The following is a 26,585-nucleotide window of genomic DNA, read 5'->3' on the forward strand; positions in this document are numbered from 1 at the left end:
GCTTACATATTTCTATTGATTCTATTTCAGATTTTTTGTAATAAATTGAGCGCCTACGTGTACTTCTTAACAAGCCATTGGATTCAAAGCGCAATTGCATCATTCTTGTTTAGCCAATGGAATCAAAGAATTATTACATCATTTTTCTTCATTCTCATATAAATCTGTGCATTCATTCTATGAAGTATCTACATGCGAAAGTGTAGGACAGTTATAACATTAGCTAAGTTTGCATCATCCACTTTTTGGACAGTTTTAATTGTAAGTATATATGTTGTTGTCTTAATAAATACTCAATTATGGAAATTTGTTAATGCAATACTTTTATTGAAATTATGAATTGTACCAATATCCAGTTTTATTTTTACGAATGTTTACATACATTTTATTTGCGTTATAATGTAAATACTATACTGCAAGTGATATTTATAATATAAATATTGTTCATGTTATATGCATACTTTAAATGTCATTTTTTTAAAATGTTAAATGAATACTCTAAATGCTATACCCCATGTTAAATAAATACTTTAAGGGAGTTCACTTCTCAGTTTCAAAATAATTAGCTTTTCAAAACACTAGTTTATATTGATAGGGGATAAATAAAGGAATCAAAAGAGCAAAACATATATATATAGGTCATTGTGCTTGTTTTCGAGATATTAGCCATTGAAATTTAGGCGGGAAAATATTCTCTCTTTACTTAACATAGCTTTATCATTGACAAGTTTAAGTTCCCAAAAACTATTGAAAAATAATTAAAATAGTATATGACTATTACAGATTGTTTATCATTATACATGTAGAAGATTTATAAAAGGAAACATGGGGGTCAATGGGCAATTTTTTTTAAGGCATTCAAATGGATAAAACCAGAGGATTTCGAAAATCTGACAGAAATCTCAAAATATGTCAAGCGAAGTTCCTTAAATGTTATACTTCATGTTAAATGAATATTAAGAATGTTATACTTCATGTTAAATAAATGTTATACTCCATGTTAAATGAATATTCTAAATGACATACTTTATATTTAATGGATATTTTCAAATGTTATTTTTAATGTTAAATGAATACTTTAAGTGTTATATTTCATTTTAAATACATACTTAAAATATTATGCGTCATGAAATATGTATAATGCAAATATTATATAAATTTCATGAAATATGAAAAATACAAATATTATACTTGTATATAAATGTTTCAGCACCATGTTTAACTGTTGGTACGTGATTGTCATTGCACTCAGCATATACCATGAGGTGAATGCAGAAGAAAGTAAGCTTTATATAAATGGATGAACTGTAATTAGAATCAACATTAACATTGATAAATATAAATAATCAACATATATTGATATAGTGCATTATTGATTGAGGGGAATATATCTCACAAACACAATACATAAGGTTAAAGTTCATTTACAATTGCGTTGTTTCTCTTTCATATAACAAAATCGTACTAATTAGCAGTGTTATAGTCTGAGATTTACGCTACTATTAAATCTAAACCACAAAAGCAATGAAATCAATTCATCACCTAACTTATTTGAATTTTTCTTGACCTCTGTAATGATATAAATAAGATTTAAGAAAACCATTAACCCAGACAATTAACTCGCTTAGGTTGTAAATTTATATCAACAATTTTCAGACGATAATTTTATCAAAGATCTACACATCTGGTAATAAAGTTTGTAAACGTAACTTGCAGAATAGTGTATACTATTTCTTCTCTATTCGTTAATTTAAAAGATTATAATTAAAATGCACTAATATAAATTTAAAGAAATGTGGTATGATTGCCAGTGAGACAACTATTCACTAAAGTTCAAATGAAGTAAATGTAAGCAACTATATGCAACCTTACGGACTTCAACTATGAGAAAAACCCATACCGTATAGTCTGCTATTAGAGGCCCCGACATAAAAATTATAAAACAATTTAATTGAGAAAACTAACAGCCTAATTTATAACAAAACAGTTTACGAAAAACAAATATGACAGACATAATTTTTGTTATTAAACCAACGATGCCTTTTCCCAAGTATAGTAGTAAAACTATCTTGCCATGCTGATCAATTTTCTAAAATTTAAGACTAATGGAAACATTGTTATCTGTAAAACTAATATCATTTGAACTTTAAAGTTGATAATGCGCAAGTGGATTGATAGCTGCTAGTTACACTCAATGAACAATCCAATAAAGCTAGTTTAAACAAACCCCGAAAAAACAATAAATATTCGTTTCTTGAACGGCAAAGAGATGGCAATAATATTTTCAGCTTATGTTAATACTTGATAGTTATAGCAATCTTGGAAATCAACATTTGATTATCTTGTCCATTACATGTAGCATTTTATTTTTCTTGGCACGATTAAAATGTGCGCAAAAAAGCTGTGCGAGTAATGACGGTTTATCCTAGTGCAAGAGCCATATTTTTGATCACATTATTTATACATAATACAGACAGGGTATGAATGATTTGTTGTGATCATGGTACATGAGTAATAGCCATAGATCTAAATCAACTGGTCCCCAATTACAAGACTGTGAAATTGCTTTCTTTAACCGAAACAGCTCGTTTCCAACTTATGACCTGAACCCTAAGCCTGAAACCTGCTAGCTCCAAGTCTTATTTGCTCATATACTGGATGAGCTCTCTTGCCTAATTCAAATTAGTTGTGAAATAGATATCAAATATAAAAATGCATCAGTTTACTTACTGGTATCATTGATATTTACCGTTAATGATTTTTTTTATAGCTGCGAGATACAATGTTTTTTTATATATATATATATGACTTGCAAACAAATACTGGTTACCCAGACTTTTAACAGTCACTCCACTGGTACAGAATACACCATATTTTGCAATGTTAATTGCAAGACTTCAAATGTTGTGTATCTCTTACAGTGTAAATGTGGTAAACAGTATGTTGGCGAGTCAGAACAGCCGTTTCACAAACAAATGAACGGCCATCATAGCGACTACCATTGCAAGCCAGACCTCCCTCTCAGTCGACATTTGAGATCCCCTGGCCACACTAAGGCAGATCTCAATCGACTGACCATTAAAATCATTGACCACAACTCGGCTTGGTCTAAGGAGGATAGACTCGCTCGGGAAAGGTTTTGGATAAGGAAATTAAAAAGTTTGGCACCAAATGGGATAAATGAAAAGATGTAGTTCGACACCATGCAGTGCTTCACATCTGGGTTACATTACTTATTATTACAGTCTCTGTTTCTATTTCTTTACCTTACTCATCTCTAAAATAAATCTGTTGAATATAACAATTTAAATTGCTTAATTTTTTTAGGGATGCGTAAGTACCAAGCCACGTTCAACCGTTTACTTTAGTCAAAATTTATTATTATATTTTAATGGCCGTTTGTTTTAAACATCGCAGACTCTAATGTAACTACACTACCGTTGTCAAATCTAACATATTTACCAATTTAGACCGTTCAGTGCTGTAAATTTGGAATTCTTATTGACGCAATCTTTCTTGTAACATCATAATTGTCGACACCGTTAAAGCTTTAGAATTGTGCTAGTTCATATCGCACATTATTATTTTTCTTGAAAGCATATATTTGAACTATCTGATGTAATTAGGCATATAAATAAAGGCAACAGTAGTATACCGCTGTTCAAAACTCATAAATCCATGGACAAAAAACAAAATCGGGATAACAAACTAAAACCGAGGGAAACGCATTAAATATAAGAGGAGAACAACGACATAACACTAAAATGTAACACATATAGACAAAATCCCACGAGAATAACAAATATAACATATATATATAACATCAAAACCAAATACATGAATTTGGGATAGACAAGTACCGTGACACGTCTTAACCTATGTCGTGTTTAACAAATTTTTAGAATTGTGCAAGCGTCTTACCTGATGTTCGGTTTGACTTTTTTATTGTATAAATTTCAAGATTGTAAAAGCTTAATCTAAGTAGACTGATAATTGATTCATTCAACATCACAATCAAATATACCGATGAAGGATATATGTTATCCGAAACATTTTATGAATAATTACATTTATAGTTTTTTTTTTGTATTTGGAGTTGTTGTGTACACTTTTTTAGGCGTTTATATATATATATATATATATATATAGTGCAGAACTAGTTTCTGAAATTAGTGAAATGCTTCTCTCTTTTAAATAGATGACAGATGAAAATAAATCAAATTTAGGTATACTTGTGGTGAGAATGAAATAATTAGAATAATTGTAAAAATTCCTTCATGATATGTACACATACTAAACATGCTTTGAATATTACTTGCGGGACTATACCTTCAGTGTGATTATAAAATAAATCAATGTTGAAATGTTTTCTAATCAGGATGAGATATATAGATAAGAAACCAATTATAAATAAATCAATCTTATTCTTATTCGTTGTATGGTCTTTCATAGTAAAAGCAATCCGGATCAATATAGTATTCGCCATTTAGAATCGATTTCCTTATTATGCTCGAAATGTTACTACTCAAATCATTGTTAAAGCTAAAAATGTCATGTACTGAATTAGCTATATTAAAATTAAAGAATAAAAGATGTACCTGTTTTATTGATGTATTAAGATAAGGCAATACCCACTTATCTCGACTGACATACATATAGATGGTCCAGCTGATGAATGAAATAATCCTGCATAACAAATTTTCAGTTTCTGTTTCAGATGCGTAGCTATTTTGACATCACAGGTGGCTAAAGCAGTTTTCTTTACCCCAATTATAACACCTTTTTTCAACGCCTTTTCTACTCAGGCATCATAAACCTTCCAATAAATGTCATTATTAACAAATATAATTAAATAATATACTTTTTATACACTAAATAAATATCAAAATGTATGCAATGCAATTTGGATAACCGAAAAACTATCGGTTATAAAGACATTACTACGAAATACGAATGAATATTATTTGAAAAAATATTGATATATATTTTAGAGACATATTGTATTATATATGACGATATATTATATGTCTCTGTATATATGCGACGCAATTTTGCTGACCGAAAAAACAATCGGTTATAAAGACATCACTGTAGCTGCCATATCAACAATTTTATCAACTAATTTCTTTTAACTGAGGCTCAACTTTGAAATATAATTTACGATTTACTATTGTCCTAAACACGCTAAAGAACAATAAATGGTACCATAATTAATTGCATTTGATGGTGTAAATGTCTCACAAGGCAACCCCATTATTAGATAATAGTTAACATACCTGATAATGGAACAGCACCATTATAATCTGCATTACAAAATGTAAATTGAATAGAAATACCTGGAATCTAGTTTTCATTATGTACATGTAATACCTCGATAAAGATACAAAAATATTAATGTAACTGGATTTAAAAACTATGTGAATCAAGCATTTATTATACAATCCAACATAAATTAAAATAAATTCGCTCGTATTATAATAACTTTAGTCAAGGATTTGTATACTATATATGAATCATTGATTTACACTAATGTATAAATTATCAAATTGAATGTGACCGATTTTAATTAATCAATCAATAATCTGTTGAAATTGAAAAATTAATAAGATAAGTATGTACATTAAATATGCGTACAATAAACTCAAAAATCTGACCTTAGATATATTCAGTTACTTCCTAGCAGACCGTGTATTCAGAATATTGTGAGCAGTGCTAAAGCTGTTAAAATTGATATGCCGTGTAATAGAATTAAGACATTCGCGTTACATTGACCTGTGCATGAACTGTCGCAAGTCTGGCCTTCCTCTGATAACGCGATTTAACGGTCAAGCCCTTTAAATCGAATTATATTCTTTTGATCTAAAAAATATAATGCATTAACACTATCGAATTTGCCTGAAATAATAAGTAATTTCTTCATTTCTTTTGACTGCAAAAAATCAATTGTAATTTCAGAATCAGTTTTGGAAACAATTGTGTTTATCCTCTATTTACCTTTTATCTTTTCATAATACATAGTTTACTGTTGGAAATGTAAACATCGCATGATATACAGTCATTTTAAAATATAATATTTTAATTCTTAAGAGTTAACTCGTCAATGTGCGGCCTCACAGGGAAGATGCGCTAAAACAAAAGATTCCAATTGTGAAAGTAGTTTTGGTTCTGGATGGATTAATAACGGCAGCTGTTGTCGAAGGAAACCGTGTTGCGTGTGTAAGTATACTATCATTCAAGTCGTCGTAAACTAACATTTTTTTGCAGTATATCACGTAGATATTAGCTAGAATATTTATATAGTGACTTAGCTACCTTAGCTACAATAATGAGCAGAAGAATATTTAACTTCAATGTTTCATCGAGTGCATTGATTTAACAAAGATGAAAGCTCTTTAACAGCGAAAGCTCTTTTTTGAGAGCCCAGGTGGTCGTGTGGTCTAGCGGGACGGCTGCAGTGCAGGCGATTTGGTGTCACGATATCACAGTAGCATGGGTTCGAATCCCGGCGAGGGAAGAACCAAATATTTGCGAAAGCAAATTTACAGATCTAACATTGTTGGGTTGATGTCTAGACGAGTTGTATATACATTATGTACACAGCCATGTATCACCATCATTGATGGCGATCCGATGGATACATCTGTTGTAGAGTTGTCACTGACTCAGACGTACTTATAAATATAATTATTTTCTGTGACTGTATATTACATTAATTTGTAGGATCCTTTACTATAGATAATTTAGCTGATCTGTAACAATAACATCTTCATGCCTTATATATCATGTACTGTAGTACGCCGCTAGATTAAAACTGACGAGGAAAGGTAACACACGGCCAGCGAAAGCTCTTTTTTGAGAGCCCAGGTGGTCGTGTGGTCTAGCGGGACGGCTGCAGTGCAGGCGATTTGGTGTCACGATATCACAGTAGCATGGGTTCGAATCCCGGCGAGGGAAGAACCAAAAATTTGCGAAAGCAAATTTACAGATCTAACATTGTTGGGTTGATGTTGAGACGAGTTGTATATATATATATATATATTATATATGTGTGTTTAATAACCTTTAATTCCCCTGACTGTTGATGTGTTTAATTACCTTAAATTCCCCTGGCTGTTGGTGTGTTTAATACGTAAGAAACTATATTTATTTTTCAGATCGCAGAGAAGGTATATGTTGAGACATTCCCGGCTTAGATTTTATATACCCTCTCTAAGAATTGAATTAAACTTGTAATACGGATTACAATTTTCTAATAAAGTGTATAATTGTATGATACTAAACTTCTAACGGGAGGGATTATGCTGGATATTCATTTGATGAAGAAAAATCTTTCAATCAGGTGAATTGAGGTCTTGAGCGTGCATGCCAGTGACAGCTGTCATTTTTCTTAGTTTCTTTTGTTCATTTTTCTGGACTATCGAACTCGAACTTCTTTTTATCTGAATGTTAATGCGCGTATTGTTGTGTGTTTGCTGTTCTTCATTGGCTATATGAATGAGTACAAGGTTGAGATTTCACAGAACATGTTAAACACCGCTGCATGTTTGCGCCTGTCCAAAGTCAGGATATTCTGGTCTTTGTTAGACTCGTATGTTTTTAACTTAAGTTATTTATGTAGTTCGGTGTTAAGTATGACGTTAATTATCACTGCACTAGTAAATATTTTTGTTAAGGGTCCCGCTGAAGCACGCCTCCGGCTGCGGAATTGATTATCTGGCTGTAATCGAAATACATTGGTAGTTTCCGGCTGTTGTCTGCTCTTTGGTCGGGTTGTTATCTCTTTAACACATTCCAGTCTCAATTTTATTTCATAACCTTGAGAAATATTTTATAATATCTTGAGAAGTTCAGTGTAAAAATATTTGATCTGTATCTAATGTTATCGTATACACATTCCGAATTTTATTTTATAATCTTGATATCTTTGTTTTCTAGTTCAGTGTGAAGATATTCAATCTATCCAACGTTAAATGAATCCTGGCATCACTGTCAAAATGAGAGCAATTTCTAACAAGAACCCTACAAAACCCTGAAAGAGCATTCTTTTATGCGTGACACATCTTTTGGCCAATTGATCGAAAACAAATGCTACGATATAAAAAACTTTCGGGAAATTAACAAATACATTTTTTATTCAAATCAAATCAAATATTTGTCCTTATCTTAATGTTTCAGGAAAGTAATGAATTCTTTTCCCACTATAACAGATCATTGAGCGATGCAAGTTAAAATATTACAATTATAGTCTTCAATCAACAAACGTAGCGCTGATTGTCTCTCGTGGATTTGTCTTTTAACATGTGTTAAGAAAGGAACTAATCTAATCCATCTGATAAGTTAAGCATTTTTCAACTGATTTTTATAGTTCGTTCTTATGTTGTACTGTTATACCACTGTCCCAGGTTAGGTGGTGGGTTGGGATCCGGCTAACATATTTAGCCCCGCCATATTATGTATGTATGTACCTGCTTCAAGTCAGGATCGTATAATTCAGGGGTTGTCGTTTGTTTATGTGTTACATATTTGGTTTTCGTTCATTTTTTTTAATGTAAATAAGGCCGTTAGTTTTCTCGTTTGAATTGTTTTACATTGTCATTTTAGGGCCTTTTATAGCTGACTATGCGGTATGCGCTTTGCTCATTGTTGAAGGCCGTTCGCGGTGACCTATAGTTGTTAATTTCTGTGTCAATTGGTTTCTTGTGGAAAGTTGTCTCATTGGCAATCATACCACATCTTCTTTTTTATATAAACTATATAAACAGTTTAGTTGTATTATTTGTTCTTTTGTTTGTTGGTTATAGCTTGTAAACTGCAGATATTCTTGTAGTTCAGTGTGAAGATATTCCATCCAACAATCTCACAAATGGTGCTGTCACTATAGGGGAAAGAACTATTGGCTCAACGGCAAATTTTACATGTGACGCAGGACATTTACTTGTTGGAAACGAAACTATAACATGTACATCCTCGGGATGGAATGGGAATATACCACAATGTCGCTGTAAGTACAAACACTTTTTTGAACTTTGAATTTGCAATGCTCTAAAACTTTGTACTTGTTTGACATTATATCTATTTTGTATTCGCGTCACTGATGAATCTTATTTAGACGAAACGCGCGTCTGGCGTACTAAATTATAATCCTGGTACCTTTGATAACTATTTAGTTCAGTGGTTGTCGTTTGTTTATGTGTTACATATTTGGTTTTCGTTCATTTTTTTTTATGTAAACAAGGTCGTTAGTTTTTTCGTTTGAATTGTTTTACATTGTCATTTTGGGATCTTTTGTAGCTGACTTTGCGGTATGCGCTTTGCTCATTGTTTAAGGCCTTATGGTGACATATAGTTGTTAATTTCTGTGTCATTTTGGTCTCTTTTGGAGAGTTGTTTCATTGGCAATCATACCACATCTTATTTTTTATATAAACTATATAAACAGTTTAGTTGTATTATTTGTTCTTTTGTTTGTCGGTAATAGCTCGTAAACTGCAAATATTCTTGTAGTTCAGTGTGAAGATATTCCATCCAACAATCTCACAAATGGTGCTATCACTGTAACGGAAAGAACTATTGGCTCAACGGCAATTTTTAGATGTCACGCAGGACATTCACTTGTTGGAAACGAAACTATAACATGTACATCCTCAGGATGGAATGGGAATATACCACAATGTCGCTGTAAGTACAGACACTTTTTTAAACTTTGAATTTTCAATGCTCTTAAACTTTGTACTTGTTTGGCATTATATCTATTTTGTATGAGCGTCACCGATAAATGTTATTTAGACGAAAAACGCGTCTGGCGTACTAAATTATAATCCTGGTACCTTTGATAACTATTTAGTTCAGTGGTTGTCGTTTGTTTATGTGTTACATATTTGGTTTTCGTTCATTTTTTTTATGTAAATAAGGCCGTTAGTTTTCTCGTTTCAATTGTTTTCCATTGTCATTTTAGGGCCTTTTATAGCTGACTATGCGGTATGCGCTTTGCTCATTGTTGAAGGCCGTTCGCGGTGACCTATAGTTGTTAATTTCTGTGTCAATTGGTTTCTTGTGGAAAGTTGTCTCATTGGCAATCATACCACATCTTCTTTTTTATATAAACTATATAAACAGTATAGTTGTATTATTTGTTCTTTTGCTTGTTGGTTATTGCTTGTAAACTGCAGATATTCTTGTAGTTCAGTGTGAAGATATTCCATCCAACAATCTCACAAATGGTGCTGTCACTGTAACGGAAAGAACTATTGGCTCAACGGCAAATTTTACATGTGACGCAGGACATTCACTTGTTGGAAATGAAATTATAACATGTACATCCTCAGGATGGAATGGGAATATACCACAATGTCGCTGTAAGTACAAAAACTTACCTGTGTTTCCATTGGATTGTCGGATATTAATGTAACAAACAAACAATAGTATTACAAGGTAAAACTATATCAACAACACATTATGCAATTGTCAATTGTTATGTTATTGTTAGATGAATTTGGCTATTTATTTTATGTATTTTTGACATATAGCTCTTTAACGGTTTCGGTACTTATACATCTTCGGATTTCAAATCATAGAGCATTTTAAAATCTTACAATACTAGTCTTCAAACAACAGACGTAGAGCACGTATGTCTCGTAGATTTTTCTTTTAACATTTGTTAAAAAGGAACTAAACAGTATTTATATATCATTAAAATTGAGAATGAAAACAGAAATGGTGAATTTGTCAAAGAGACTACAACCCCATAAAACCACACAAAAACAGACGACGGACAACAATGGAGAAATTTCCACACCCAGATGTTGTCTAACAAAACGTGTAGTAGTTCAATTAAATTGAACGTCACACTAAAGTCCAAAACATATATACGAGTATTGTTTGTTCTTTTTTTTTTTGGTAATAACTTGAAAACTGCAGATATTCTTTTAGTTCAGTGTGACGATATTCCAACCAACAGTCTAACAAATGGTGCTGTCATTGTAGCGGAAAGATATGTTGGCTCAACGGCAAATTTTACCTGTGACGCGGGACTTTCCGTGGTTGGAAGAAAATCTATTACGTGCACAACATCAGGCTGGAATGGGAATATTCCACAATGTCGCTGTAAGTACAAAAACTTACCTGTGTTTCCATTTGATTGTTGGATATTAATGTAACAAACAAACAATAGTATTACAAGGTTAAACTATCTCAACAACACATTACGCAATTATTATGTTGTTGTTAGATGAATTTGGCTATTTATTTTATGTATTTTTGACATATAGCTCTTTAACGGTTTCGGTACTTATACATCTTCGGATTTCAAATCATAGAGCATTTTAAAATCTTACAATACTAGTCTTCAAACAACAGACGTAGCGCACATTTTCTCTTGTAGATTTTTCTTCAACATTTGCTAAAAAGGAACTAAACAGTATTTATATATCATTAATATTGAGAATGGAAACAGAAATGGGGAATGTGTCAAAGAGACAACAACCCCATAAAACCGCAAACAGACGACGGCCAACAATGGAGAAATTTACACACCCATAGGTTATTTAACAAAACGTGTCGTAGTTCAATTAAAATGAACGTCACACTAAATTCCAAAACATATATACGAGTATTGTTTGTTCTTTTGTTTTTTGGTAATAACTTGTAAACTGCAGATATTCTTGTAGTTCAGTGTGACGATATTCCAACCAACAGTCTAACAAATGGTACTGTTACTGTAAAGGAAAGAACTATTGGCTCAACGGCAAATTTTATCTGTCACAGAGGATTTGTCCTAGTTGGAAGAAAATCTATAACGTGCACAACATCAGGCTGGGATGGGAATATTCCACAATGTAGTAAGAACACTAATTTCTTTTTCCTTTGGTTGTTCGTTATATATGTAACAATAATGTACAATGTTTAACTATCTTAACAACACATTGTAATTTAATCTTATACTTATTATCATAACATATCATATTTTGACTTAAGTGAAGAGATACTCTTCTTGAGTTGAATAGGATGATCACTAAAACAAGAATAGAGACACGTTGCCGATGATTACATCGAATAAAGGTTTTAAAAAAACTTGCCAATCTGCAGGTACTACTGTTTGCAAATAATCAGGATGAGATGGTATATTTGCACGTTGGCAATGGTCAATACACATACAGGTATCAGTAATATTCCGCTGTTCAAAAGTCGATAAATCGGTTCAAAGAAAACAAATCCGAATTACAAACTAAAATGGAGGGAACACATCAACTATGAGCCGAAAACAAATTAACAACAGAACACTGAAATGTAACAAAAACAAACCACAATGCAACATATATAGAAACGAACTATTAGATAACAACTATAATATTCCAAAACACTTTTTTGACTTAATGTTGGCATCGTATCTAAAATAGCCAACACAATATCAAGAGCAGCAAATACTATCTAACTAGCGTTAATGAATCCTGTCATCACTGTCAAAATAAAAGAAACGCTAACACGAAACCTACAAAACGCTGAACAAAGGATCATTCTGATATGCTTTATTTTAAGGTTTTTCTTGTCGTAGAACACACCGAGGGGTGTTAGGATTGATCAAATGAAAAACCAACCGTAGGGAGTTCCTTCTGTGGGCAATTCTGACACCCCGAGTTGTGTTCTACGACAATATAAACATTTAAATATGCATTATCTGACTTATATACCGTGAAGAAATACAAAAAATATAAAGATTTGCAAAGTTAAGCATCCTATTTTACCGACCACACGAAAGTGGGATATTCCTTTCTAATGCGTTCCGGTTTCAATACACCCTTCGGCTCATTTAGAATGTGAAATCAAACTAATTAATTAATCTAGATATAAACCTTAGATATCATTATCTATACCTATTAAAAATACTACTGTAACTGCACAAAGTAAGACACAAATGAATTGTTACCATCCGATAACATTTGATAAAAAATTCAAAAAAAGAAAAGGGTGAGGGGCTATTTATTTTTTATTTGTAATGACATTTTTGTCGTGGAAAAGTGAATATTGATACAGCAATTTTAATTTTAAATTAACTTTTAAGAGATAATCAGGATAAAATTCCATACAATCCCCAACCCGACCCCATTGTGAGGTACGTTGATTTTATTCAATAGAATAAATATTGTAATAGAGTAAAAGGTATACATAAATGTAAAAAAGTTAAAAACTGTCACAAGGAACACAAAATCATAACACATGTACATGTAACACGAAAACGAATATCAATACATGCAGGTCACAGTATTATTTTCTATTCAGTGTGAACCAATACATTGCAATAAGATTTTCAAAATCTTACACACGAATATGTTAACGTCTGGGTTTTGAAGTAATTTAAAGTTTTTTTTTATCAAGGAAAATAATCAGCTCACATAGGTCATTATTTTATGCATTGGAACATATTTCATTGAAACATGGTATCGTCCGGGTTGCTTCTTCGAAAGAATGTCATATCGTTCAGAGAGAAAATAACTCCATATATAAATATCTTTTAGTATATGAATCAAATTTTAATGTCACGTTTTGGAGTAGGGCACTTTCATGACATTAATAAACAGAACTTGTATTCTAATATCTCGAAAATGGTAGATTTAGGTAACAAAAATCCAATAAAACACTTAATATAGTAATGAATTATTTTCCACTATAAAAACTCACAGAACAATGCGTTTTAAAAATTGTCGTTGATCAACAGATTGAAAAGTATGTAGTAGCTTCGAAACAAAAATACTATTAGCTCCTCTAACACTATATACAGCTATCGAGTTGCATAAGTTAAAATATGATAACTAAAACCAATGGTTATTTTAGATTTGTTTATGACTTGTGTCCATGTTGACATGTGTTTGCTTTACATCTTCTATGGTGTATAATACGAATAATTTAAACTGTAATAACCGAAAGAATGGGTCTGCCTGTCCCAATTAAAATCTATCAGTTTATTATCTTCGGAAATTACAAATATGAGAGAAGAAAATAAACTTTTAACTCGAACAACTTTTAAAACACTGTAATGGATGACAGTTAACAGAAAAAGTTTATTGAAACATTTAATACTGTTTTGATAGTTTTAGCAAACATATCATGTCCTGAGACGGTAGCCTTCTTTCGTGGTTCAAAGTACATATTCACATGTAACTTGGCAACTTGGTCTAATTCTAAGGTATGGAATATAATATTCTGATTTACAAGTGGATTTTTTTGCCACAAAATTATGCTTTTTTCTACATTATAACTGGTTTTTTTTACTCTTTATCAGAGGTGTATGTACAGTACTGTCTTTCTGGCATAACAGTAATGACAAAAATACTTTAGTTGTAAATGGCAAGACCTAACTGAATTTTTGATCCCGAAATGCACTTCGGTTTCGTACCTAATTTTCGATTCATTAACGAGTCTTTTTGGACATATGCTCGTCCTGTTTAAATAATGATGAACATGGTATGTTTGATGAATCTTTTCACTGGTTTTCATTCTTGTAGGCTAACTGCAATGTCCTTGGTGGACATTTGACTTCTGTTGAAACTGGTGACGAAAACGCTTTTTTAGTAGATGTTGTGAGATTGATGCATAAACACATAGAACAAATACTTTATGGTAGGTAAATTAGCAATTGTTTCAAGTTTCTCGATTTATTTCCCATCAATTAATAAGGTTCCACAGATAACAGAGAAATCAACCGATTTTTACAATATAACGTTCTATACATATTTAAAAAAAAAACTAAGACTATTATTCTATATGGTTATATGGTTGCCGATCGTGCGCGCATTTGTATATTCGAACAATGTGAAATGGAGTTAATGGCTCACAACAATAGATCATATGTGGGATAAATTCTTTTTTCACATCCCCCTTTCCCTTTTTCCAAAACTGATCTCAATTCAAATTTCTAATGGAGTTTGCAACAATAACTACTCATTTAAATACATTATAAAATATTAAAATGTAAAATAAAGTGCTTGTTATCACTGAATGGTAAAGATCGTTTTAATTTATCAGTTGGTAGTAAAAGTGAATATACATTGTATATTGTATAAAACAATGATTTAAGTTGATTCAAATACTATTCTGGACAAAGAAAGATAACTCCAATTGAAAATTTCTTGTTATTGCACAATATTGTGCAATTAGATATTTCTTGCTATTGCGCAAAACTGCAATTGAAAATATTTGCTATTGCACAATACTGTGCAATTGAAGATTTCTTGCTATAGCGCAATACTGTGCAATTGAAAATTTTTTGCTATTGCACAATACTGTGCAATTGAAGATTTTTTGCTATTGCTAAATACTGTGCAATTGAAAATTTCTTGCTATTGCACAATACTTAATATAATAATTTTGGATCCTGATTTGAACCAACTTGAAAACTGGGCCCATGATAAAAAAACTAAGTACATGTTTAGATTCAGAATATCAAAAAAGCCCAAGAATTCAATTTTTGTTAAAATCAAACTTAGTTTAATTTTGGACCCTTTGGACTTTAATGTAGACCAATATCAAAAGGGGACCAAAAATTAGGAATCTACATACACAGTTAGATTTGGCATATCAAAGAACCCCAATTATTCAATTTTGGATGAAATCAAACAAAGTTTAATTTTTGACTCCGATTTGGACCAACTTGAAAACTGGGCCAATAATCAAAAATCTAAGTACATTTTTAGATTCAGCATATCAAAGAACCCCAATTATTCAATTTTTGATGAAATCAAACAAGTTAAATTTTGGACCCTTTGGGCCCCTTATAGCTAAACTGTTGGGACCAAAACTCCCAAACTCAAACCCAACCTTCCTTTTATGGTCATAAACCTTGTGTTTAAATTTCATAGATGTCTATTTACTTATACTAAAGTTATGGTGCGAAAACCAAGAATAATGCTTATTTGGGCCCCTTTTTGGCCCCTAATTCCTAAACTGTTGGGACCTCAACTCCCAAAATCAATCCCAACCTTCGTTTAGTGGTCATAAACCTTGTGTTTAAATTTCATAGATTTCTATTTACTTATACTTAAGTTATTGTGCGAAAACCAAGAATAATGCTTATTTGGGCCCTTTTTTGGCCCCTAATTCCTAAACTGTTGGAACCAAAGCTCACAAAATCAATCCAAACCTTCCTTTTGTGGTCATAAACCTTGTGTTTAAATTTCATAGATTTCTATTCACTTTAACTAAAGTTATAGTGCGAAAACCAAGAATAATGCTTATTTGGGCCTTTTTTGGCCCCTAATTCCTAAAATGTTGGGACCCAAACGCCCAAAATCAATCCCATCCTTCCTTTTGTGGTCATAAACCTTGTGTTAAAATTTCATAGATTTCTATTTTCTTTTACTAAAGTTAGAGTGCGAAAACTAAAAGTATTCGGACGACGACGACGACGACGCAGACGACGACGCCAACGTGATACCAATATACGACCAAAATATTTTCAATTTTTGCGGTCGTATAAAAATCAAAAGTTCAAACACATCAAACAAATGGATAACAACTGTGGATAAAGGATAAAGGATAAAGGATGGCTTTTATGTTAACTTACTTTCTTAAAGTTATTCATTCTTGGATATCAAATGGTAGAATGCATTTTTTCCCATCTCCATTCCCATGCATTTTCTAGCCAGGATGTTGTCAATAATTCTTATTATTCCTAGTTCTCTTTTTTTCCTTTTGCACTCTGATTTATTTTGTCTTCTGTAGTACTCAAATACCTGACCTTTAAATTTAAATTAAAATGTAAAATTGTATATTAAAAAGAAAAGCTACTTCAAGTAATTCAGACACTAATTAATAGTCTTTTTCTTTTATAAATATCCGTCTGTGTGGTATAGTTTTTTTACCGCACCTCCCCAAAGCCCCGCCCACCCTATTTTTTTATATTTCAAGCGTCAGCTTCTTGTGACTGATATTTACTCCTACAAACTATTCAAATATCGGTTTTGTTTTGCAAAAGTTTTGCCGAGGACAAAAAAACTAAATTCAGCCGAGTCCGTATAATTATATACAAATAACAACATATTCTGCAATGAATTTAGATAAGATTTTTAAATAAGATTAAGAAATAAATACTCTATTTGATATATGATACACTGTTACACATGCAAGTGTAACATAAGGTACATCTTAAGACATATTTTTTCCATTAACTTCAGTAATGGTCATAAATGTTATCGTTATAGATTTTAGAAAAAACTATTAAAATATTGGTAATTTACAATTTGTTTGAAGATACTAATGTTCATTGGCAAATATTTCATTATGATTCATAGGATTGAAATGATTTAAAATCTAGAAAATATTTCTCCCGAAACGTATAAACTTCAAGATCAACATTATAAAATGATAGAAATTAATATATGTTTTAATTTTTAAGAACATCCCTCAGATTAAAAATTCATATTATATTTGTCATTCTTAATCGTATATATATATCAGATTTTTTAAAGTTACAACTTACATGTTATTTTCTTTCTCTTTGAACCTCAGATGATATGTTTTTCTCTTTTGTTTTCTTCGTTTTACTGCTTTCTTACAGGAAATAATCACAAAAGTGACCATCCCATTACATTCAGATTTCTTATAAACTTAATTACCATAGCAACTATCTTTGAAATTTGTCGAACATATGGTCAACCTTATCAGAATGTGCTTGATTCACAGACTGGCTGTATCAAATATCACTCTGCATATAATTGCTAAATTATTAGGTTTCACAAAGTTTAATGAATAAAGTTATTATAAATAATGATTGCAATAAATTTAAACTTTTAAACAGGCAATCTATTTTTACGATATACATGATATACATTTTTTTTATTACAGTAATGATATTCCAGTATAAATTTTACCTGACTTATATAAATATAGAGTATAATATATGATCAACGTTGGCCCAGCATTGGCCTAACATAGAGTTGTAAATGTAATTTCAATTGATAAACACTTTCGGTATAACATTAACTTTTCATAAAACATGCAGCAATCGAAATAATCCGCCTCCCAAGAGAAATAAAGCGTAAAATATTTCATAATCTATTTTTATTAACAAAATTTCATATCGGCCCTATGTTGCTACTAACATAATGCCAACAGTTGCCCGATTTTTACCAGCATGCATGAGATAATAATATGGATTTACAACAACAGACCAACGTTGGGCCAATGTTGTACAGCCAACAACAACGTGCGACCAACGTACCGACAATTTGCCTATGTACTGTTATAAATTTTGATGAAAAGTGTCATTTTTTACTGTCTGTTAAAGGGTAGTATTAACATTTTTTTGTAAGATATTTGAATTTTTCAATTTGTACTTAAGTTGCTTTCATATCGAATATATACCTAACACATTTGCTTCATTATGACATGTATAGCATTTAACAAACCCCGACTTTAATGATAGTATTTGACTCTGTCTTTTAAGGTCTATTTAAAATATAGATATCATCTAAGAAAGTTCGGGTTTGAAACAAATCTTTAAATTTAATTCGATTTAATGCAAACATTTATTGAGTTTATTTACAACCACTGGGTCAATGTTATTACTGGTGGAGTTTTTATTACCGAGAGTATCACCAGCTCAGTAGTCAGCACTTCCGTGTTGATATGGTATATTATTGATATAGTAAACGTGTTTAACTCCGTAATATTCTATACGTGCCTGTCCCAAGTTAGGACCTTATAATTCAGTGGTAGTCATATGTTATTTTCGTAAATTGTTTTGTTATAAACTAGGCCATTAATTTGTATCATGCAATGGATTTGTCCCCATATTTTTCGTGTCGGGTCACTTTCTTACCTACTATACGGTATTGGGGTTTTCTCATTGTTGAAGTTCAATACGGTTGCCTATAATTGCTAACATCAACTTCATTTTAACCTTTGTAGATAGTTGTTTTATTGCAATCATTCTATATCTCCTTATGAAGGGGTACACAGTTATAAAAGGTACCAGGATTATAATTTAATACGTCAGACGCGCGTTTTGTCTGCATCAGATTCATCAGTGGCGCTCAGATTAAAATAGTTTTAGGTGTAATACCACCAAATCATGATACGTCACATCCGGTTGTATACGAAAGTAGGTCTAGAGAAATATTCCCTTGAATTTGACAGTTGTAGGTAATTAATCCTACATTTTTTTGCAGTAAAAACATTTCTGTGTTATAAACTTATGTCGTGGGTTTTTCAAAACACCCTTAATTTTTATTTAGGATTTCTATAGAAAATTTTGTAATCTTGAGGTTATATGGTGACTAAACCTTGTACACAGATAAATTAAGGGGAGAAATTTGATTGGTTAACTGCCAATGATGGTTATTTTCTTATATGCAATGAAATGTTATGTGAAATTTTTTCTATAGTACTTGACAGGGTAAAACTTTACTCATGCCAAGTATTTCTTTATTTGAAACAAAAATAAATTCTGCACATTTTTTTGAAAAGTGCAAATTTAACAAAGACTAATAGGGGAAAATCAATGGTGGTATTACACCTATATAGCCAAACAAGAACTATGTTGACGGGCATTGAGGACGCCAAATTCAAAAAAAATGTGACAAATACAGCTAAGATAATCTATTCCTGGGATTAGAAAATCCTTATTTTTTCGAAAAATTCTTTGTAACAGGAAATTTATAAAATTGACCATATAATTAATATTCATGTCAATACCGAAGTGCTGACTACTGGGCTGGTGATACCCTCGGGAATTAAACGTCTACCAGCAGTGACACCGACCCAGTGGTGTAAATAGTTATCAAAGGTACCAGGATTATAATTTAATACGTCAGACGCTCGTTTTGTCTACATTTGAATCATCAGTGACGTTCAGATCAAAATAGTTATAACGCCAAACAAGTACAAAGTTGAAGAGAAATGAGGATCCAAAATTCGAAAAAGATGTGCCAAATACAGCTAAGGTAATCTATTCCTGGGATAAAAAAATCCTTAGTTTTTCGAAAAATTCAAAGTTTTGTAACAGGAAATTCATAAAAATGACCATATAATTGATATTCATTTCTACACAGAAGAACTGACTACTAGGCTGGTGAGAGATGATTATGTGTTTGCATTCATAACACATGCTATATTCTTGATGCAGTTTGAAACTGTAATTTTCAGTCCTTTTTTATTTTGCATTTCAAGAGAACAATCTTACTTATTATGTTTATATCATTATTTTAAGCATTTTTTTGGATTGGCCTAACAGACAATAACGATGAAATGTCATATAAATGGTTGTCTGGGGAACCACTTAACTACAGTGACTGGTACCAAGGATCACCACAGCAACCAGATAATAAAAATATACAAAATAAGCAAGGCGCACACTGTGCTATGATACATCCGTTTTATTTTTTAAAATGGGGTGACGAATTTTGTAGTGAACTAGCAAATTCCGTTTGTGAAATTCGGTAAGTAGAATTGAACCCTCATTTACTTTGGTTGAAAAAGGAAAATTAAATTATGGAAATCGTAGAATACAACTATTTCCTTTAGACAATAAAAGGGGAAAGGTAAATAAGAAAATTTCAATTGTTTGACCAAATCAGGAATATGACAGTTGCTGTTCATTCGTTTGATATGTTTTATCATTTGATTTTGTCATTTGATAAGGGACTTTCCGTTTTGCATTTTCCTCGGAGCTCAATATATTGTTATTTTACTTTTTTGTGTAAAGTATCGAATGGTGAAATATTTTAACGTTTTGGTGGAATCATATAGATTAAATAAACTCATTATAGATACTAGGATTGAAATTTTGTATTTGCGCTTAGTGTGCTTTGTCTGTATGACATTTGTGTTTTAGTTTGTTTTTATAATGGGATTGTTAGACAATGTTGACTGCTTTACCATTATTTTTGAAAGTTGTTCCTGTTGTGTCTGTTTGTTTATGGTGAAATTTTGAGCGACTGTCATGTGAGTGAGAGGTTTGCTAGCTATAACCAGGTTTAATTACCTTTTTTACATAAGAAAATGCATATACCGAGTCAGGAATACGACAGTTGTTATCTTTTCGTTTTTTTGTGTTAGAGTTTTTGATATTGCCATTTGATGAGGGACTTCCTGATTTGAAATTTCCTCCGAGTTGAGTATTTTTCGGATTTTAATTTTTTTACCCTGTTGACAGATATATTACCAATCTCTTTGCACCTTAATTTAGCATGTTAACCACAAAATATAAAGAAGATTTGGTTTTATTGCCAATGAGACAACTCTCCACAAGAGAACAACAGATATATATAAACAACTATAGGTCACTGTCTTCAACAATAAGCGAATCCTATACCGCACAGTTAGCTATAACAGGCCCAGAAACGTCAAATGTAAAACAATTCAAAAGAGAAACTAAATATCTAATTAATGTACAACGAATAAACGAAAAACAAATATGTGACACATACACAAACGATAACCACTGAATTACAGTCTCCTGACATGGAACATGCAAATACATACAGAGTGAGGCGGGGTTAAACATGTAAGTGGGATCGAAACGACCCTTTATTGATCAATTTATTTATTCATCTCTATCTATATATGTTACAGTGAATAGGTGAAATTAGGAATTACATTTCGTTACTAAACGCATTAAATATAAGAGGAGGACAACGACACAAAACTAAAATGTAACACACACAGAAGCGGACCAAGCATCAGACAAAATCCCACGAGAATAACAAATATAACATCAAAACCAAATACATGAATTTGGGATAGACAAGTACCGTGACACGACTTATCGCAATATGAAATTACACTCAAAAATAAGAGAAAACAAACGACACCACGTTAAAATGTAACACACACAGAAACGAACAATAATATAACAATGGCCATATTCCTGACTTGGTACAGGACATTTTTAAAGAGTGTTTTAAAAAGTTTTTAAAAAGTGATCAGCCTAAAATATACCTTTTTGCTATAGGTGCATTAGCTACGAGATTTAAAAATAATATATGATTTTGTTGTTGTTCAATCATGAATGAAGTTAATAATTGGACCTAATTGAATACATATTCATTTAACCTTCAATTCAGCTTTTAGATGGAGATGGGTTGTCGATGTATACAGCTATCAAAATTGTAAGGGTTTCGCAGAATCCAGTGTCTCGCCTTCTTAACAAGCTTCTGTTAAAGTTTGGTAGAAATCCTGGATAATTTAAGAAAGTAATCAAAATAAAAAAAATAAAATAACCAAAAAGTGAATTTTTGTGGACGCCGATGATGATAGAATTAATGTTGGTTCGTTATGTCTGGCTTTTGTAACAAAAGTCGCAGGTTCGACGAAAAAGAAAAGAAGGCCAATATTGAAAGTTAAAGAAAAGAGATGGACCATTTAGTTGACTTATTCAATCACAAAAAGACAGGTAGAAAGAATGATAAAATTTTGTTGCAGGTATATAGGCTTCAGTTTGGAGGTCTTGAAAAACTCATAAAAAACGAGAAACACAAAACACAGAAATATGAAAATGTGACTCTTCACGCTATCAATTTAAATATATTTGTTTTTGACAAATGTCAGCTCCATCGTAAATGTCTGACAAAAGAAGTTGTAGTTAAACATATTTTGTAAAAGAAATGCATGGGCCAAAATTAAAGGTTAAACCCCAAACAGCTGGGGCAAATTTGGCACAATATTGAAGCTTCATACTGTCTGAATTTGGGTTGTGATCAAGTTTTTGACATAGTATAGGTTTCTGACACAAAATAAATGTCAAGATCTTACAAATCTATTGTATAATACTGTGCAATAAAGTATTCTTCTTTAAATTTTTTTTAAAAATTTGAAATTTGAAAAAAATAAAAAAAATTTGAACCCCTTAAAACAATAGGAACCCTCCAAACGTTTTGACCCCCCCTTTTGAGCAATTACCCCCCCCCCCACACACACACTCAAATAAAATTGAGAATGGAAATGGGGAATGTGTCAAAGAGACAACAACCCGACCAAATAAAAAACAACAGCAGAGGGTCACCAACAGGTCTTCAATGTAGCGAGAAATTCCCGCACCCGGAGGCGTCCTTCAGCTGGCCCCTAAACAAATATATACTAGTCCAGTGATAATGAACGCCAAACTAATTTCCAAATTGTACACAAGAAACTAAAATTAAAATAACACAAGACTAACAAAGGCCAGAGGCTCCTGACTTGGGACAGGCGCAAAAATGCGGCGGGGTTAAACATGTTTGTGAGATCTCAACCCTCCCCCTATACCTCTAACCAATGTAGAAAGTTAAACGCATAACAATACGCACATTAAAATTCAGTTCAAGAGAAGTCCGAGTCTGATGTCAGAAGATGTAACCAAAGAAAATAAACAAAATGACAATAATACATAAATAACAACAGACTACTAGCAGTTAACTGACATGCCAGCTCCAGACTTCAATTAAACTGACTGAAAGATTATGATTTCATCATATGAACATTAGGCACAATCCTTCCCGTTAGGGGTTTAGTATCATACCATCATAACATATATGAGAAGAACATAACCCGTGTCATGCCAACAACTGTTTTTAGAATAAATGTGTTTAGTTCAGATGCAAAGACCCTATCAGTGACTCAATATTAACGCCAAAATATGCAATTTGTAATGACCTGACAACAGTATCGTAATTATATCCCTTCTTAATAAGTTTATTCAAAGGTTTTGTAAGTTTCTGAGGTGAATACTGACACCTTTGTGCTTTATAAAGAATATTTCCATAAAAAATTGGATGTGAAATACCTGAACGTATTAGAAGTCTAAAATTGAGAAAGGAAATGGTGAATATGTCAAAGCGACAACCACCCGACCATAGATCAAACAACAGCCGAAGGCAACCAATGGGTCTTCAATGTAGCGAGAATTCCCGCACCCGTAGGTGTCCTTCAGCTGGCCCCTAAAATATGCATAATAGTACAGTGATAATGGACGTCATACTAAACTCCGAATTATACACAAGAAACTAAAATTTAAAATCATACAAGACTAACAAAGGCCAGAGGCTCCTGACTTGGGACAGGCGCAAAATTGCGGCGGGGTTAAACATGTTTATGAGATCTCAACCCTCCCCCTATACCTCTAGCCAATGTTGAGCTATATTTACGAATGATGTCTTTATACCGATGATAACATTTAGTAAATGTTTTGACTAGTTTGTGATATCGAAAACCCTGGTGTAATAATTTTTCAGTAATACATAAATTTCTCTCGTTAAAATCTAAAACATTGTTACATACACAAGCGAATCGTACAAGTTGAGATATATAAACACCGTAAGATGGTGACAAGGGAACGTCACCATCTAAAAACGGATAATTAACGATAGGGAATGAAAAATCCTCCATTTTATCATAAATTTTAGTATTCAGCTTTCCATTAGTGATATAGATATCAAGATCGAGAAAAGGGCATTGGTCATTGCTAGTATTAGCTTTATTTAAAGTAAGTTCAACAGGATAAATTTCATTAATATACATACTGAAGTCATCATAGCCTTTTCTTTGTAGTATGGGTAGTACAATTTCGGAGAGATCCATACTCTTAAACACAAGTTATTGTCTGAAAAATAGAAACATGCTTGTTTTTGACACTTTATTCTTACATGAATTTGGCAATCACCCCACAATCTTCTTTTTGTGATATGAAACCTTGAAGAACAATGTCAGAGAGATCCATACACCTACACACAAGTTATAGGCCATAAACTACAAAAAATACTTAATTCCTAAACTGGCCACTAAAATGAATTCAAGACTTTACTTGTGGTATAAAACATTGTTGTATAATTTCAGAGCTTTTGAAATACTCATACAAAGTTATTATCCTGAAAGTAGAAAAATGCTTGTTTTGGGCCCCTTATTCCTCAAAGGTTGGAACCATCATCCTAAAATTCAATCAAAACCTTTCTTTTGTGGTATTTAACCATCTTATTAAATGTAATTGTGATCCATTCACTTAAACTAGAGTTATTTTCCGGAAAACAAATGTGTCTTCGGACGACGCAGACGACGACACATACGACGACGATATCATACCATTATACGATCCAAAAAAATGTTTGAGGTCGTATAAAAACAGCTTGCTAAGTTGCCTATAAACTTCTTAAATATGTATTTTTCAATTTTGGATTAATATCATTGTCTTGCATGCCGAAAATGATTTTTAGGGAGTTTCAAAACTTATTAAACAACCATTTTACAGTTTCAATTCACAAACACTAAAAGTATGCACTTTTAATGTGCCTTATAATCCTTAATCCTTAAGTATAAAGCCCTAAAAATCCCTACCCCTGTACTTTCATATTCAATATCTTGAATTCGGTCTTATATTTTTAAACAAAAATACCAAGTTAGTAAATAACTGTAAAAATGTCAAAAAAATCAGTGAATAGCAGTAATCACTGAAACAGTTAGTAAATACATTTAATTACTAAATTGACTAGTAAATACAGGTATTTACTGAAATGTTGAGTAATTACGTGTAATTCCTAATTTCACTTATTTACTGTAACATATACATGATATAGCATAAATATTATTATTAGTATTGTTATAATAATCTATTTTTTTCAACATTTGTAGGATAATCGTATAATAATAGCTATATCTTAGTTTTTTTATTTGATATTAAGACAAATTGTGTATTATATTAAAGAATAAATATCACACGTATTTCACCATTAAAAGCAAGTAATTGCTTAACAACCATATCTTTGTATATTTTAAAAAAAGTTGGTTACCTTAAAACAAATAATTATATCATATCTGGTTTTTATTATTCTCCCTTTTGTAGACTGACATAATATCTATCAGTTTGAGAGAGCCATATGCATTATCTGAGGACAACATGCTATTTGCCAATTTGGAAGCGAGATATGAACTATATGAGGACGATATGTTATTTGCATTTCTAATAAAATATTGAGAGACTAAATACGAAGTGTTCTTTGTTTCATAGTTCCAGATGTCATTTATAAAATACTTTCTATTGAGAATAGAATAGTCAGGGATGAATAACACGTATAGAGAAATATGACAATAGTGACCCTAAAGAAAAGAGACATAGATGATCTTAATTTCTGATCAGTTTCATCACCTGGCAATAATACAGAAATAAGTAATTGTTCCTATGTTGTGCTGTTTCACCATTGTCCCATGGTACCCGTAAACATGTTTAAAACAACTGCTTATATATGTTCAAGAACCATGTCATGAACCTTTCAAATCAGTTGTTGCCATTTGTTGCTTTATATTAAATTTGTACTTCTTTCGTTGTTTTGAATATCTGCCAGGTCGTTATTTTTCTTGCTTGAATTGTTGTACATAAGTTATTTCGAGCCTATAGTCAACTTCTATTCAATATATTTTCTTGTGTCATGTGTCATGTGTGTAGTGATGTGTCATTGGCAATTATTCCACATCTTCTCATTTTATATTTTCCATGCCAGTACCAAATTTGGACAACTGATAGGATGATACATACGGGAACTCAAACTCCAGCAGCAGGGGAATCGACGACCAATTACTCATCAATTAAAATAACACCTTTATTATAATAATACCCCGTTCCATATTGCGTT

At 31.8% G+C, this 26,585-nt stretch overlaps 1 protein-coding gene across 3 annotated transcripts; it reads left to right on the forward strand.

The window, feature by feature from the left end:
* The first annotated feature begins 65 nt into the window (after nucleotides 1-65).
* On the forward strand, nucleotides 66-25,933 carry LOC139503079 (P-selectin-like). Of its 3 annotated transcripts, XM_071292751.1 has the most exons (12): nucleotides 88-261; nucleotides 1,211-1,281; nucleotides 6,088-6,216; nucleotides 8,828-9,001; nucleotides 9,505-9,678; nucleotides 10,182-10,355; nucleotides 10,930-11,103; nucleotides 11,667-11,837; nucleotides 14,085-14,179; nucleotides 14,499-14,613; nucleotides 20,201-20,429; nucleotides 25,799-25,933. In XM_071292751.1, exons 2-12 carry the CDS (start codon nucleotides 1,215-1,217, stop codon nucleotides 25,806-25,808), a joined length of 1,512 nt encoding a protein of 503 aa, XP_071148852.1. In that variant the 5' UTR covers nucleotides 88-261; nucleotides 1,211-1,214; the 3' UTR covers nucleotides 25,809-25,933. The 3 variants fall into 3 exon arrangements, with proteins under 3 accessions (XP_071148854.1, XP_071148853.1, XP_071148852.1); XM_071292752.1 differs by lacking the exon at nucleotides 6,088-6,216 and having other exon boundaries at nucleotides 83-261; XM_071292753.1 differs by lacking the exons at nucleotides 8,828-9,001; nucleotides 9,505-9,678 and having other exon boundaries at nucleotides 66-261.
* The last annotated feature ends 652 nt before the right edge of the window (nucleotides 25,934-26,585 follow it).

The sequence above is a fragment of the Mytilus edulis genome, chromosome 14 (genome assembly GCF_963676685.1).
Source record: "Mytilus edulis chromosome 14, xbMytEdul2.2, whole genome shotgun sequence".
NCBI lineage: Eukaryota > Metazoa > Mollusca > Bivalvia > Mytilida > Mytilidae > Mytilus > Mytilus edulis.

Excerpts from the sequence above, each read along its gene's own strand:
- LOC139503079 (XM_071292751.1), top strand. The coding sequence starts at position 1,215 with ATGTTTAACTGTTGGTACGTGATTGTCATTGCACTCAGCATATACCAT. Across the intron at positions 1,282-6,087 it reads TGAGGTGAATGCAGAAGAAA|AGTTAACTCGTCAATGTGCG; the intron begins GTAAGCTTTATA and ends TTAATTCTTAAG. Across the intron at positions 10,356-10,929 it reads GAATATACCACAATGTCGCT|TTCAGTGTGACGATATTCCA; the intron begins GTAAGTACAAAA and ends ATATTCTTTTAG.